This window comes from Sardina pilchardus, chromosome 7 (assembly GCF_963854185.1).
Source record: "Sardina pilchardus chromosome 7, fSarPil1.1, whole genome shotgun sequence".
Taxonomy (NCBI): domain Eukaryota; kingdom Metazoa; phylum Chordata; class Actinopteri; order Clupeiformes; family Clupeidae; genus Sardina; species Sardina pilchardus.
In genome coordinates this window covers 31,417,838-31,432,837 of record NC_085000.1, presented here as the reverse complement: position 1 = coordinate 31,432,837, position 15,000 = coordinate 31,417,838, and the positions used below count along the sequence as shown (strand labels likewise).

Here is a 15,000-nt window from a genome sequence, read left to right as displayed (position 1 = left end):
ACTTTGTTGAAACAGAAGCCCTTTTTCCAGGCTATCGCTCTACCTGGTAATGCTACCGCCTTAATCCCACGGGGATAATTCGCTGCATGGTTGTAGTGCGCTCAGCTCAGCATTATATCTGAACGCTCTGCTGGCTGTAATCTCGTCCTGTGCTACTACTCTCATCATCATATATATTTATTAATTTCCTTTTATGGTTTGATTTATTTGAAGTTGATTTATGTATTTCATCTGCTCATTTAATCTAGTCATCCATGGTCCTTGCTTTGTTTTTTCTTATTTTCTTTCTTTTTTAATCAGGCAATTACTACGGCACCCCTCGTCCAGTTCACATAGGGCCTGAGAGCCCCCCCATCACCTACCAGGAGCACCGCAACCTGCTGAGAAAGTTCCGGACTCGCAGCAAGAGCTTGAGCCACCTGGAGAAGGCGACCGAGGAGGGAGAGAACAGTGAGGAGGACTCGGGACTGTCCGGTGAGCAGAGAGGCTCTGTGTTTGTGTGTGTGTGTGTGTGTGTGTGTGTGTGTGTGAGTGAGAGAGAGAAAGAGTGAGAGAGAGAGGGAGAGAGAGGGGGAGAGAGAGAGACTGAGAGAAAGAGTAAAGATTTACTCTTCAGAACCTTGATGAAGACAGCTGTTAGGATGAAGCAGGCACCGCTGCTGCTGCTGCTGCGTGTGTGTGTGTGTGTGTGTGTGTATGTGTATGTGTGTGTGTGTATTTGTGTTTGTATTTGTGTGTGCACGTTTGTTTATCCATGCTTTATTTACAGCAATATCCAAGATGTTCGGAAGCTTTAGTGTTCAATTTTACAGCAATAGCATCATTTAGGTGGCAAAAAAATAAGATCACTAAACTCACATTTTTGTCATTGATAAAAAAAATGCCTTGAGCTTGAGAAATAATCTTCAAACACTCCACAAAGAAGGCCATTTTTAGAGACAACCTCTCATCTGAAATAGATCAGGAAGCGACTCTGCTCGGATGATCTGTTTGTTGAGCAGATAGAGGCGAGGCGAGCCGTGATGCAGACTTGTGTCGCCTGGGCCTGGGTCTGTGCAAATATAAATCCGACTGCAACTCTCCCCACTTCCCTCTCCCCGGGGGTCTCTGTGCCAAAGCCTTGATAACCGTTCTCTGATTAATGAGGGAGATTGGGACGGTAATTGCCTGTAGTTATCTCACCTCCCTCTGTGGCTGCTGTGCCCTGCTGCAGAGAGCTGTCCGTGGTGCTGAAGTGCTCTTCCTCTCTGCTGTCCGTGGTGCTGAAACCGGGCTGGGCTCTACGATGTAGTAACAGCAGCTGTGCAGGCAGAGAGAGAGAGAGAGAGAGAGAGAGAGAGAGAGAGAGAGAGAGAGAGAGGAGAGAGATAGAGATAGAGATAGTGATAGAGATAGAGAGAGGAAGAGATAGAGAGAGATAGAGAGAGATAGAGAGAGAGAGAGAGAGGGAGAGAGAGAGGGAGAGAGATAGAGATAGAGATAGTGATAGAGATAGAGAGAGGAAGAGATAGAGAGAGATAGAGAGAGAGATAAGAGAGAGAGAGAGCTGCATCGGCTCCGACTGCATTGCGCTTGCGGACTACGTGAGTGACACTAGCTCCGGGGAGGCTCTCGGGCAGGGGAGGAAGGAAGGGGATGTGTCCTGTCCTGTCCAGCGTGTCCGACCACAGTCTGGCGATCGCACCGTCCTGCTGCACCCTCCCTCCCTGTCCCCCCGTCCCCCCGTCGCCCTACGCCTCGCCATCGCCCCGGCGTCCTGGGTCATTGATCAAAACGGCAGAGCCCCGGCCCCAACGATCAGCAGTCACACTTAGCATCCTGATTTGTCGGTATAGATTAGCTGCTCTTTTGCCACCGCCTCTTGCAGCCCTGAGCGCAGAATAAGTGCTGAACTTGCGTGGTATTTGCATATTGACACCGTACTGATTTCCGCTGGAGGTCTCTGAAGGTCACTGTACTTTTTTTTTCAGTGTTGTGCTCCTGATCATAAAACCAGCCGTGAAAACTTCACTCAGACCTATTAATAGAGTACACGGAGGTTTCGTCTTTCTTTTATTTCTTTTTAAAAAGGATAAGATCTCTCATGATGGTTAGTGTTCAATTCTGATTTTTCTCAGAAGTGGGTATTTCCGTCTGAGCTCTCATGAGAAACTGAACTAATTAAATCATGAATAATTAAACAACTAAAAATGAACAGATTGAGGTTTTTAGGGTCAGAGTTCAAGCGCAGTCATTTGCCATACAATTTTTGTAAAGGTGTGGCTGGTCATTCTGATTTTAATCTAAATTAAATTACGTTAAGCTACTAAATTAATTTGAATTAAGAGTCTATCATTTTTAAATTCCATTTAAGACATAATTCATTAGATAATTAATTGGTACCATAGCTGGTTAACATTGCCCTATTTTCCCCCTCCTCCTTATATATTTGCAATTAACTACTGTACATCCTAGTGCTAACATAGCCCTGAGACAACTGATGCAGAACCAGTGTAGGATATACTGTACACTATCAGACCTACGGCTGAATGCCCAGACATTACTTTGCATGCATTAGTTCCACAGTCTTGCTTGTGACGGTCACTTGTGTTGGTCTGGCAGTTGTAGTGGTTTCATATGGATGTTATTAGCATGGACCCCTGCTATTGATCTTGCAAGTCGATTTCTTTTTAGTGCTTACTTGACCCCTGTGTTACTATTTGTTGTTGTTGCTCTCTTTTCTGCATTTGTATCTCTCTGTGTGTGTGTGTGTGTGTGTGTGTGTGTGTGTGTGTGTGCATGTATGTGTTTTTATAGTATGAGTAGAGAATGTGTATATTTTGGATGTGTGTGCAAATGTATGTTTGTGTTGTCTGTGCAAGTGTAATTGTTTCTGTGCGTGTGTGTGTGTGTGTGTGTGTGTGTGTGTGTGTGTGTGTGTGTGTGTGTGTGTGTGTGTGTGTGCGTGTGTGTGTCTGTTCCGCTCCTCAGGAGGTTCAGCTGGAGCCTCCAGCCTCCCCGCCCCCACGCTATCACCCAGCCAATCGCGCGACTCCAGCGGAGGCGACGGCAGCGCCCTGGAGAACGGCTTCGGCAGACGCAGGAGCTCCAGGAGACACACGGCCCGCCAGAACTGGGAGATGGTCTACAGCGACTCAGGGGACCCATACTATGTAGAGTGAGTGGACAGTCGTCACTGTATCCAACCAATGCCAAACATTCCGGAACTTCACTGTTAAAAGGATACATTCCGTGTTAAATATTCCTGAGCTTTGCTACCCAACCTCTGAACTCCCTCTGTAAAAAGGATTCATACTATGTAGGATCCATACTATATTGTGTGAGTGGAGAGTTACTGCATTTACAGTAAGCATTACTACTACTACTACTACTACTACTACGACTACTACTACTACTACTACTACTACTACGACTACGACTACTATTGTACTACTCCTACTATATTACTACCACATGACTGCTACTAAACATTTTGGAACTGTACAGTCCACCCTCTCACAATTCTCTTTGAAAAGTTCTCTCTATCGATCTATACTAGTTGGACTGAGTGGAGAGTAGAGACCCACACAAACACTACTAAATACATGACTATCCAAAATGACTTGGAGGTATGTGTTTGGAAATGGACTGTCCCAGCTCTACTATTTGAAGTGACTTACGCACCATTCTACAAATCTGTCCATTCTACCCAAAATATTAAAGCTTTTATCAAAAGCAAAGAGCAGTGTTATAGATAGATTACTTTTGGGGTGGTGGTAGCGTAGTGGTGAAGGAGCTAGTATAGCATGCAGTTTCTTAAAAAGTTGTGGGTTCAATTACCAGCTTCCACCAGTGTGCCCTCGAGCAAGGCACTCACAATGGCCTTTGTAATATAATAAATAATATGTAAGTGGTTTTGGATAAAAGCGTCTGCTAGATAAATACATGTGATGGTGTGATATGTCTGAGGGGATGGGAAGTTGGGGAGACGAAAGAGATTAAGTTTGTGTTTTCTCTCCATCAGTCACTCCAAGACATCCAACTGGAATGACCCTCGACCTGGCAGCAGGGAAAACTCCTTCATCAAAACAGGCTGTAAGTATTCTTGTAGGAGCTGTTATTTCAGAAGCCTGGTCCAGGCGTTTGTTCTTTTTTTGTGCGTGTGCGTGTGCGTGTGCGTGTGCGTGTGCGTGTGCATGTGCGTGTGCGTGTGTGTGTATGTGACTGTGGGTATGTGACTGTGTGTGTGTGCATGCGTGCGTGTATGTGTGTGATATTTTGCAGCCTTAAGCATGTTCAGACACAGTGACTGGCCTCTGATTTGCAGGTCTACCGAAAAAAAAGGGGCCAGACAGCTTTTTTGCTGACATGCTGCGTGGCACAGGTGGTATTTTCTGTTTTCTCCATCCATAATGGGGTCATGCCGCAGGAAACCAATTTTTCTTGGCGGCTTCGAGATAAGATATATCAGTGTGACCAGGGGACGTATCAGCCTTTTCAAATGTTAATGGTCAAGGAGTACAGCCGAATTTGGAGATCGTATCGTTTCTACATCACAATGCCTTCATTTATATGCTCCCTCCCCTGATAGCAATCTAGCAACTCACCTGGAAAAGGCCTGAAGATGTTGGCCAGAAAGAGTGAAGTCAATTTTGCATGTCAAATTTAATATGAAAGTAAAAGCTACTGTATATATTTTCAGAGCGTGCTAGAGAAAAATAGGCAATAAAAAGCCTCGCAGACTTTACAAAAGGCATCTCAGTGAAAGAGTGTATGTTATCTCTGGACATATCTGAATCCCCTATGTTTATAAAGAGATTATTAGAATATATATACAGTATGTAGATGGGTTTGTATGTATGTGGGTATGAGTGTGTTCACACTTGTGTGTCTTCTGTGAGATATTGCTGTAGAACTCTCTTGTCTTATATGAGCCAGCATGTACTTTGATTATGTGTGTGTGTGTGTGTGTGTGTGTGTGTGTGTGTGTGTGTTTGTGTGTGTGCGGACGGCGCATCCATGTGCGTGTTTGTCCACAGATTTAGCGTAATCCGTACCACAGCTTGAAGCGATCTTGTTAGGTGCCACAAACACACTCGACTTGGGTGGAACAGTTGCTCTCGGCACCCCTGCCGTCGGGTCCCCTTCCCCTCAGCCAAGTCCCGCACATCTGTGAGGAAGATCCGCAAACACACGCCAACAACGAGATTAGCCTTCTCGCACCACACGATTACCGTTGCGGCGTTGGACGCGCTGTGCTAGATTGTTGTATCGGAGTCTCCATCTGTGGGAGATCATGCTGGTTTGCCTGCGGGTGTGATGATGGCTTTGCTCCACCAGGGGGCGCTGTGGTGTGAAGTGTCAGTGCGTTGATTTGATGTGGGTTTTTACAGCTGTGCGAGGGGCATAATGGCTCCAAATGACGTGGCTTGCTTGTAAATGTTCTTTGCTAAGTGCCATCTGGCGAGTGTGATTGTGCAGTGTGTGTGTGTGTGTGCGTGTGTGTGCGTGTGTGTGTGTGTGTGTTTGTTTGTGTGTGTGTTTATTTGTTTGTGTGTGTGTGTGTGTGTGTGTAAGAGACAGACTCTCTGTGCTTTGAAAGGCAGAAGTTTTTTCGGCTGTTTAGTTTAGGCGGTGACACAGGGCACGTCCCCTCGTCCATATGCCCTCTCCCGCGCTCGCTCCCCGTCTCTATGTGCGTCTGATAAAACCATCTATGCCGGATCATTCATGGAGAAGGCTCCGGTCCCCCACAACGGTAAGAGCCCACCCCCTGCGCTACCACCCGTACCCTCTCCTCAGTCCCACCCCCCCCCCCCCCAAACCCACCATGACCCCCCCCTCACCCCCCCCACCCCCCGCCTCTGCGCTTGGGATGTGATTGTCTTTGATCGCCGGCGCTCTTGTCGTGGTGCGTCGTCTCTGTTCTTCCTGTCTCCTCCTGTCACCCTGTGTTTCTGACTCGGCCCTCCAAGAGCTCATTAAGGCAGCTGCGCCTCTGTGTGTGTGTGTGTGTGTGTGTGTGTGTGTGTGTGTGTGTGTGTGTGTGTGTGTGTGTGTGTGTGTGTGTGTGTGTGTGTGTGTGTGTGTGTGTGTGTGTGTGTGTGTGTGTGTGTGTGTGTGTGTGTGTGCGTGTGTGCGTGGGTGTGTGTGTGTGTGTGTGCGTGTGTGCACGACTCGTGTCTGGTGTCACTCATGCTGTCTCTTCCTCTGTCTTTCTCTATTTCCTTCATGTCTCACTTCATCCTTCATCTTCTATCTGTCTTTTCCTCTTTCTCTCCCTTCCTTCCTGCTTCTCTGTCTCTCCTTCACTATCCCTCCATTTTATCTTCCTGTCTCTCTCTCTTCCCTCTCCTCCCCCTCTCATTCTTCTCTTACTTCCCTCCCCCTTCACTCTTTCTCTTCCCTCTCTCCTGCGCCTCCTCTCCTCCATCTCTCCTCCTCTTCTCCTCCATCTATCTCTCCTCTCTCTCCCTCCCTCTCTCTCTCTCTCTCTCTGTCCCTCCTGCAGTACCCGTGTTCACGGAGCAGCCCGGGGAGCTGAGGGGCTACTCGGTGCACACGCGGCTCTCTAAGGGCCCTCGCGGCTTCGGCTTCAACATCGTGGGAGGAAGTCGGCCGCGGGAGTTCCTGCAGGTGTACAGCGTCACGCCCGGAGGCCCGCCCGCTCTCAACACAGGTACATGGAGCTGGGACACACGCACACACACACACACACACACCAGGGATGGAAATTAGCACCAGCCACCAGCCAAATGCTGGTAAAATGTGAGAGTGGCTGGTAGATTTCAGACACAAAGTCATATTTTAACATTGAGTGGCTGGTTAATTTCACCAGAAATCTGCTATTGGCTGATAGATTGTCACATTTTCAAATTTTAATTTCCACCCCTGACGCACACACACACACACACACACATACATACACACACACGCACACATACATTTAATTTCATTTCATTTAATTTCATTTAGGACAGTGCACATTAATTAACATTTTTATAAAATGTTAGCCGGCCGGCTATTTTTCAACTCTACAGTACATAAATACACATACACACACACACACACACACACACACACACATACACACACACACACACACACACACACACACACACATACTGTACATAGATACACATGCACACACACACACACACACACACACACACACACACATACATAAATACACATGTACACAGCACGCACACACACACACACACACACACACATACATGCATACCGTACAGTACATACACACGCATGCATGCATGCACACATACGTACTGTACATGTACATGTACATACATACACAAACACATACTGCACATACGTACTGTACATACATGCACATACATGCACAAACACATACATACGTACATGCAGTACATGCACATACATGCATAAACACATGCACACACCCCAGGGAGGGAGAGCATATGGATAGGGACTGTTACACACACCTTTGGTAGTTTAATAATGGGTAGTGTGTGTGTGTGACATCTGGAGGAATTTAATATGCCTTTGTACACACACACACACACACACACACACACACACACACACACACATCTGCTTGATTAACATGCGTGGGGGATCACCTAGTGGGGCAGAGGTTTATGGTCAAGTATCTGAAGATCATGTGAAGGCTGTTGTGTGGAGCCGTGTGGAGAATGGGGAACTGTGTTGTGTGTTCAGCACCATGTGCCTCTCCTGCGCTGCTGTCAGAAGGACTCATAGTACCTCCGCCACGGAGGTTATGTTTTCATCAGGGTTTGTTTGTCTGTTTGTCTGTTTGTTTGCAAGATAGCTCACAAAATTAAGGATGGATTTCTGTCTGGATCCAGGAAGCAATTATGTTTTCGCTTGGCGGAGGTCTGCGCTCTCGGAGTGCTTTTCTAGTTCTAGATGCTTCAGACTTAGACCCAAAGTGACCTGTCAGCCATTTGTCTAACATGCTTCTGTACTTCCACATTTAAATTGTTGAATGGTCAGGAGGACTAACAGCAGGCTTTCAGCAAAAGATACGCACATGGCACATGTGTTACATATAATATTTGTTAGCTTTTTTGTTTGCGTTGTTGAATGTAGCAGAAATGTTATGTAGCAAAAATGATGGCACATGAGTAGCATGTGTAGAGATGGTGTTGGCGCGATATCTCTGTTATCTGACTGGTGCAGATGTTGAGATTCAGCAGGTTATGGCAGCTCTGGTTTGGGGTTATGCCTTCTAAAGCCTCACTGTTATACAACAGTGGAGTTATCAATATTCCCCAGTGACTGGGCCATGTGTCGGGGTTGTATCCGGATTTGGTGCGCTGTGTTTTTTTTCTCGAGTACAGTGTCAGGAGGGTTATCTGTGCTTTGACCCTGTCGTCATGACTACATGCTGATACGTATCTGTATGCAGTGTGTATGGAGGGTTTTTACTGTGCATTTGCCCTGAGCCTGCCCTGTGGATATTAATCCAGAAGCTTGCCCCGGGTGGACCGCAGCCTTCAACATCCTTTCCTTTCCATTCTCTCTCTTTCTCTCTCTCTCTCTCTCTCTCTCTCTCTCCCTCCCTCTCTCTCTCTCTCTCATTCTCTCACTCACTCACTCTCTCACACTCACACACACACACATACACCCACACATGCATGCACATATGCACTCTCCCTCAGTGCTCCTTCCCTCTCCCTTCAACTGTTTCTTTCCTTACTTCTCTCTCTTTCTCTCCCTCCCTCCTTTCTCTTTCTTCTCTTTCCCTCGCTCCTCTCCTTTCTCTCTCTCCCGCTCTCTCTCTCACACTCGCTCTCTCCCTCTCTCTCTCTCTCTCTTTCTGTCTCTCTCTCCCACGCCGGATTAGTGTTGTGATTGTGATCTCTCATGGAGAGAATATCTCAATCTCCCTTTAATCCTAATGGCCTGCAGACTGTAATCCAGCTATTACAGTGCACACACACACACACACACACACACACACACACACACACGCACACACACACTCACACACACCAAAAGATACACACATACGGAGCCCCAGAATAGACAGACATTTCATTTGTGTGTTGTGTGTGATAATAGATTGGTTTAGTGGATTAGTGTTGGCCGGAGGGATTAGGTATTACACTTAAACACACATACAGTGACTCAGTGATAGCCAAACACACAAATGAAATTGTAAGGTCAGGACTGTGTTTGTCCTTTCATCTCCACGGGCTGAACTTGATCACCCAGAGAGACACAGAGAGAGAGAGAGGAAGAGAGAGTGAGACAGTGAGAGAGGGAGAAAGAGAGAGTGAGACAGAGAGAGAGGGAGATAGAGAGAGTGAGACAGGGAGAGAGGGAGAAAGATAGAAACGGCAGAAATGAAAGGGTTGAAATGAGAGACAGACAGAGAGAAAGAGAGAGAGAGAGAGACAGAGAGAGATAGATAGACAGAGAGAGAGTAGTAGCCTTCATGTGTCCTCTGTAGAAGGCAGATAGTCATCAGGGATGCTGAGCAGAGTTGTGTCTTGTGTAACAGTGCCACTGCAGTGGGTACACCTCAGCGCCCCCCCCCCCCCCCCCCCCCCCCACACACACACCTCACCCCACACCCCACCACCATGCCTCACCCCCCATGTCTGTGTCTGGCATGGAGAGACAGGCTAGCGGTTGATGCTAACACCTTTGGGTATTCCTTCTGGCTAGCTAAGAAAAATCTTCTTACACTAATAACTTACACATATTCAACAGGCAAGTTGATAATTATGTACTAATTAGTTTGAAGGTGCTGTATATTGGGTTGCATTTATCAACAAAATATGAAATATAATTCATAATGTACAACAAGTATTGTTTCTGTCTAAGTGTCTGTCTCTTTTCTGTAGAGTAGATGCTGAAAAACAAGAATCAGTATTAGATTTCTGAAGAATGAGAATTATTTTCTGTGTGTGCCAGACATCCTGGTTGACCTCAATTAGTCTTATGAACATTATTATCTCATTATTATAGAACATTATTATTCCTAAAATAAGAAATTGAAAAAAGGTATGATATTGAATATGTTAACTTGTGTATCTGTGTGTGTGTGTGTGCGTGTGTGTGTGTGTGTGTGCGTGTGTGTGTATATGTGTGTGTGTGTGTGTGTGTGTGTATGTGTGTGTGTGTGTGTGTGTGTGTGTGCGTGTGTGCGTGTGTGTGCGCACGCATGTGTGTGTGTGTGGCTGTCTCCTCAGCGGACATCCTGGTGTACATCAGTGACGTGTGTGTGCTGGGCTCGTCCCACAAGCAGGCGGTGGAGATGCTGAAGACCGTCCCCACTGGCCACAGCGTGGACGTGGTGGTGCGCCGGGGCTACCCCATGCTCTACGACCCCGACGGCTGCCCCAAGCAGCCCCCGCCCGTCCTGCCGGGCCCCCCGCCCCTCTCCTCCTCCGCCCCCCCCACCACCACCCAGCCGCAGCCGCAGCCGCAGCCCCACCTGCACCTCAACGGCCTGCTGCCGCACCACGAGCGCACCTACACGGGCATCCACGCCCGCAGGATGGCGCGGCTGAGCCTGGACGCCAACGGCAACAGCAACGCCTCGCCCATCATGTCGTCGTTGTCGTCGTCGTCGCCGCCGCGCGGGCCGCTGTCCTACGCGTCCTACTCCAACGTGGGCCCGGGGTTCCGCCCGCGCTCCTCCAGGGGGCTCCACCACCACCTGCACTACCAGGACCACCTGGCCAGCCAGAGCGACAGCGAGGTTGTGTCCGCCATCGGATCCCACAGGTAACCAATCGCAGCACTCAGAGGTGTGCACACATGCAAAAGATCCCACAGGTAACCAATCGCAGCACTCAGAGGTGTGCACACATGCAAAAGATCCCACAGGTAACCAATCGCAGCACTCAGAGGTGTGCACACATGCAAAAGATCCCACAGGTAACCAATCGCAGCACTCAGAGGTGTGCACACATGCAAAAGATCCCACAGGTAACCAATCGCAGCACTCAGAGGTGTGCACACATGCAAAAGATCCCACAGGTAACCAATCGCAGCACTCAGAGGTGTGCACACATGCAAAAGATCCCACAGGTAACCAATCGCAGCACTCAGAGGTGTGCACACATGCAAAAGTCTGGAAAAAATGACCAAATGTTCTGTTTGCTTTGAGTTTTCTACGAATGCTTTTGTTTTTTAAGCATACTTTTGGGGGGGGTTTTGCCTTTATTGGAATAGGACAGGGAAGAGACTGACATGAAGTGAGTGGCAGAGAGGGATGGGGTGGGATCTGGCCCCGAGTGTGGTACTAGCGCTGTAGCCCACAGGCCCCTGGCCCCCTCTATTAGCCTTTTTTCACCGACAGAGAACCGGCTCCGTTCCCGTTCGCGAACCAACATTTGAACCGTTCGTCGCGTTTTCACCAAACAAAAGCCGGTTCGGAACGTGGCACCTTGGTTCGGAAGTTGAACCAAAAAATAGTTGTTTTTTCCTGCGAACCGGAGTGGGCGTGTCATTGCGTCTTTCAGAGGGAAGAAGGCTAAAAGCATGAGTTTTCCGTCCTTATCAACTGTTGCCATGAGTAAACAAAACGATTCAACTAGCATTACACTGCAGACGTTGACTAGCATTTTAAACAGCTAGTTTCTGCCGTTTTTATGGGACAACTGGTCATATCATTCTCCCGTTTATGCATCTCATTAACTTTTGATTTTGCATGCACCACCCATATTGATGACACATCCTTGGTTCTGTTCAGAACTGGTGTAAATGCGGGCTGGTTCACTAGATAGCACCACGGTTCAAAGAATTCTGAACGGCACCAGTTCAACACCAGGTTCGTTCTCTGTGAAAAAACGCTTTATGAGTGTTTAACACTCTCACAAACTAATAGGTGACATTTCAGTTGAGATTCCACATTTCAAATGTATTGATTTTCAGATGATTCTCTTTGTCAAAATATCTGTCTGTTTTAGGCGATATTTTGGCTCGATATGGGGAATTTACTTTAAATGATTTAGTCAACCATGAAAAAGCAACATAACATTTGAGAGTAGAGCATAAGACACTCAATCAAATGAACAGCTAGCAGTGAAGGTAGTGATTATAGAATGATTGTAATACATTATCTGTGGATGCAGTCCACCAGCAAATGTTCCTATTGGATGCCAAGATTCCGCATTATATTAAGAACAGTAAGTCCAACTGTGGCCACCTTTGTTGTTCAAAAATGTCCATCACTTTTGGAGCTAATGAGGCAAAGCTGAAGCGTGTTTGGAAAGTTCCAGCCATTTTCACAACAACGTCCTGATTGTGATGCATGGCTTCGATACACACGCTCAGCTCCTCAGCTTTTGGGACGCTACAGAGGGCTATTGATTCCTCTCTCTCTCTCTCTCTCTCTCTCTCTCTCTCTCTCTCTCTTGACTGCTCTATATTATGGTCACGCAGTACCTGAGAGCACTGCTTTTACAGAGATAACACAAACATTGCACTCCAAGTCTCAGGAGATACAGACAGAACCACACACAAACAAGAGATGTGTTTATGGTAGACGGGTAAAGAAGTGAATGCAGTACTTTACCATTTTAGCTGAAATGACAAATACTGTCTCTTTCTTGTCTGTTTCTTTCTCTCTCTTACTTTTTCATTTTTTCATGCTTTCTCTCCACCACTCTCTTTTTCTCACTGTCATTCTCCTCTCTCTCTGTTGATCTCTTCCTCTCTCACTCTCACCCTCCTCTCTCGCTCTCTCCCTCTCTCTCTCTTTCCCTCCCTTCCTCTTTATCTATATCTCTTTCTCTCTCTCCCTCTATCTATCTATCTATCTATCTATCTATCTATCTCTCTTTCTCTCTCTATCTCTCTCTTTCTCCCTCTCTCTCTCTCTCTCTGTCTCTTTTTCTCTATCCCTTACTCCCAGGGCCTCGCTCATCCGTAACCATAACAACAACTCCCTGTGCGCTCCCAGCCCTCTGCGCCTTCACTCGGCCAAGTCGTCCGAGAGTGACCTGTCCGCGTACGCGCCGGTCCTCCCCATCTCCCACCTGCCCCTCCCGCAGCCCGAGGTGGGCCTCCCCGTCCCCCCCCCACCCACGGGCACCTCCTCGCTCACCTCCTCCCCGGTGCGGAGGCCCAGCGGCGGCCAGAGCGGCAGCTTCCACCGGCCCAGGCCGCACCACGCTCTCCTCACGCCCCCCACCCCCGCCCGGGGCCTCGCCTCTGAGCCCCTGGGCTCCGTCGGAGGCGGGTCGCCCCACTTTGGGTTCAACGGTACGGGGATGGGCGTGGGGGCCAGCGGCAGCAGCGCCGGGGGGAGCCCCAACAGCAGCATCCCCTCCCCGGGGGCTATGAGCAGCGGGGGCAGTGGAGGTGGAGGTGGGGGTGGAGGTGGAGGTGGGGGCCGGTTGGGGCTGGAGCTGGAGCTGGTTGGAGGGGAGCTGGTGCCGGTGGCTCTGGGGCAGCAGACTGAGGTGGGGGGAGGACTGGGGTTCAGCGTGACGGCGGGGGGGCAGGGGGGGCGTCTGGCCGTGGTCAAGAGGGTGATGGACCGCCGGCAGTGTGCCGGGCTGCAGCCGGGAGACGCCATCGTCAAGATCAACGGCGCCGACGTGCAGAGCCTCAGCTTCGCTCAGGTGTGTGTGTGTGTGTGTTTGTGTGTGTGTGTGTGTGTGTGTGTGTGTGTGTGTGTGTGTGTGTGTGTGTGTGTGTGTGTGTGTGTGTGTGTGTGTGTGTGCATATTTGGGAGTGTATGAGATAAGGTGAGAAAGCATGAGAGAGAGAGAGAGTGAATGTATGTGTGTGTGTGTGTGTGTGTGTGTTTGTGTCTGATTTCTGGACTCAAGAACAGGTTCGACCAGTGTGCCAAGACATCCAGTGTAGCATAATCTCAGTAAAAATGTGTGTGTGTGTGTGTGTGTGTGTTTGTGTGTGAGATAATTTGTAAAAGCTAATTGTTATTGGAGGTGTAATTAAAGTGATGAAAGTTTCGACTGATGGCCGCCCTCCAGGAGACAAAAGAGGGGAGGGGGGGGGTGGTAGGGGATTCCAGTAATACCTCTTCCTTATGATGGGAAAGCTTGAAGGATTAAAATGATCTATTTTCTAGGTTCAAAGAGTCCTATGACAGCACAATATTTCACCAAAATACACCAGTTAGTATGCCAGCAAGCCCTATGTTGGCTGTGCTGTTGTTGGCAATAGCATGGTTTTATGGGCTAGCTCGCTAGTTTTTGACCAAAATGCTAACCACTTTTCTATAACTTTCTATAGGTCCTCAGGGTTCAGCCAAAATGCTAACCACTGTTGTGCACAATCTTTTCTCTAGGTCCAGAGGGTCCTGCAAGAGCACACTAAGAGGGGAGAAGTCATTCTGCTGGTGTACAGAGGAGGTGAGTTTGTCGGTCTTGGCACCTCAAGTCAAGAGAAATACACACTGGATAGAGATCAATGTCTTTTCCTGAGCTGTGCCCAGTGAAACTGTACTTTTTTGTGTTTTTGAGGGGTGACTGTTTTAGAAAGTGAATGGACATTTGTTAGTCTGTGGACTGCTGCTTTGTCTTCCGTAGATGTAACGTTGTGAAATATGTAAATGTTTCTCCTTTCCTCACACTCTTCCTCCTCCTCCTCCTCTTCCTCAGGGTCCATATACTCCTCTGTTTCTCCAGCCTCCATACGTCGGCACCGGCCCCCTCCCTCCCCGCACCTCTCCCGCGACCCCCAGGCCCCGCAGATGGACTCCGTGGTGCCCCGCACCTCCCTGACCCCTCCCCCTCCCACGCTGGTGCGCTCCTCATTGGTGCAGAGCACCAGCTTCCTGGACTCAGTGCCTGTCACTCTCACCATGGAGCCTCGCGATTGGATGAGCGCGGACGAGGCGGGCAGCCCGCGGCCCGGCTCGCGGCGGAGGGAGGAGCGGGAGAAGCTGCGGGCGGCTGCGGTCACTCCGCCCGTTGCCCCGGCAACCCCGCGCGGCTACGAGGTGGAGCTGAAGAGACGGCCGGGCGAAGGGTTCGGATTCGTCATCGCATCGCAGGACGTGGAGAACGGACGAGGTGAGGCGGTGATGGA

At 48.7% G+C, this 15,000-nt stretch overlaps 1 protein-coding gene across 1 annotated transcript in view; it reads left to right on the top strand.

Annotated features, from left to right (window-relative positions):
* The window catches only part of LOC134088122 (membrane-associated guanylate kinase, WW and PDZ domain-containing protein 3), an 88,811-nt gene that overhangs the window by 48,025 nt on the left and 25,786 nt on the right, over positions 1–15,000 (top strand). The window contains exons 5-13 of the mRNA XM_062542052.1: positions 301–474; positions 2,971–3,157; positions 4,004–4,074; positions 6,491–6,658; positions 10,182–10,719; positions 12,854–13,308; positions 13,366–13,565; positions 14,258–14,321; positions 14,571–14,984. Of these exons, the coding sequence (XP_062398036.1) occupies positions 301–474; positions 2,971–3,157; positions 4,004–4,074; positions 6,491–6,658; positions 10,182–10,719; positions 12,854–13,308; positions 13,366–13,565; positions 14,258–14,321; positions 14,571–14,984 (2,271 nt within the window). The remainder of the gene's footprint in view (positions 1–300; positions 475–2,970; positions 3,158–4,003; positions 4,075–6,490; positions 6,659–10,181; positions 10,720–12,853; positions 13,309–13,365; positions 13,566–14,257; positions 14,322–14,570; positions 14,985–15,000) is intronic.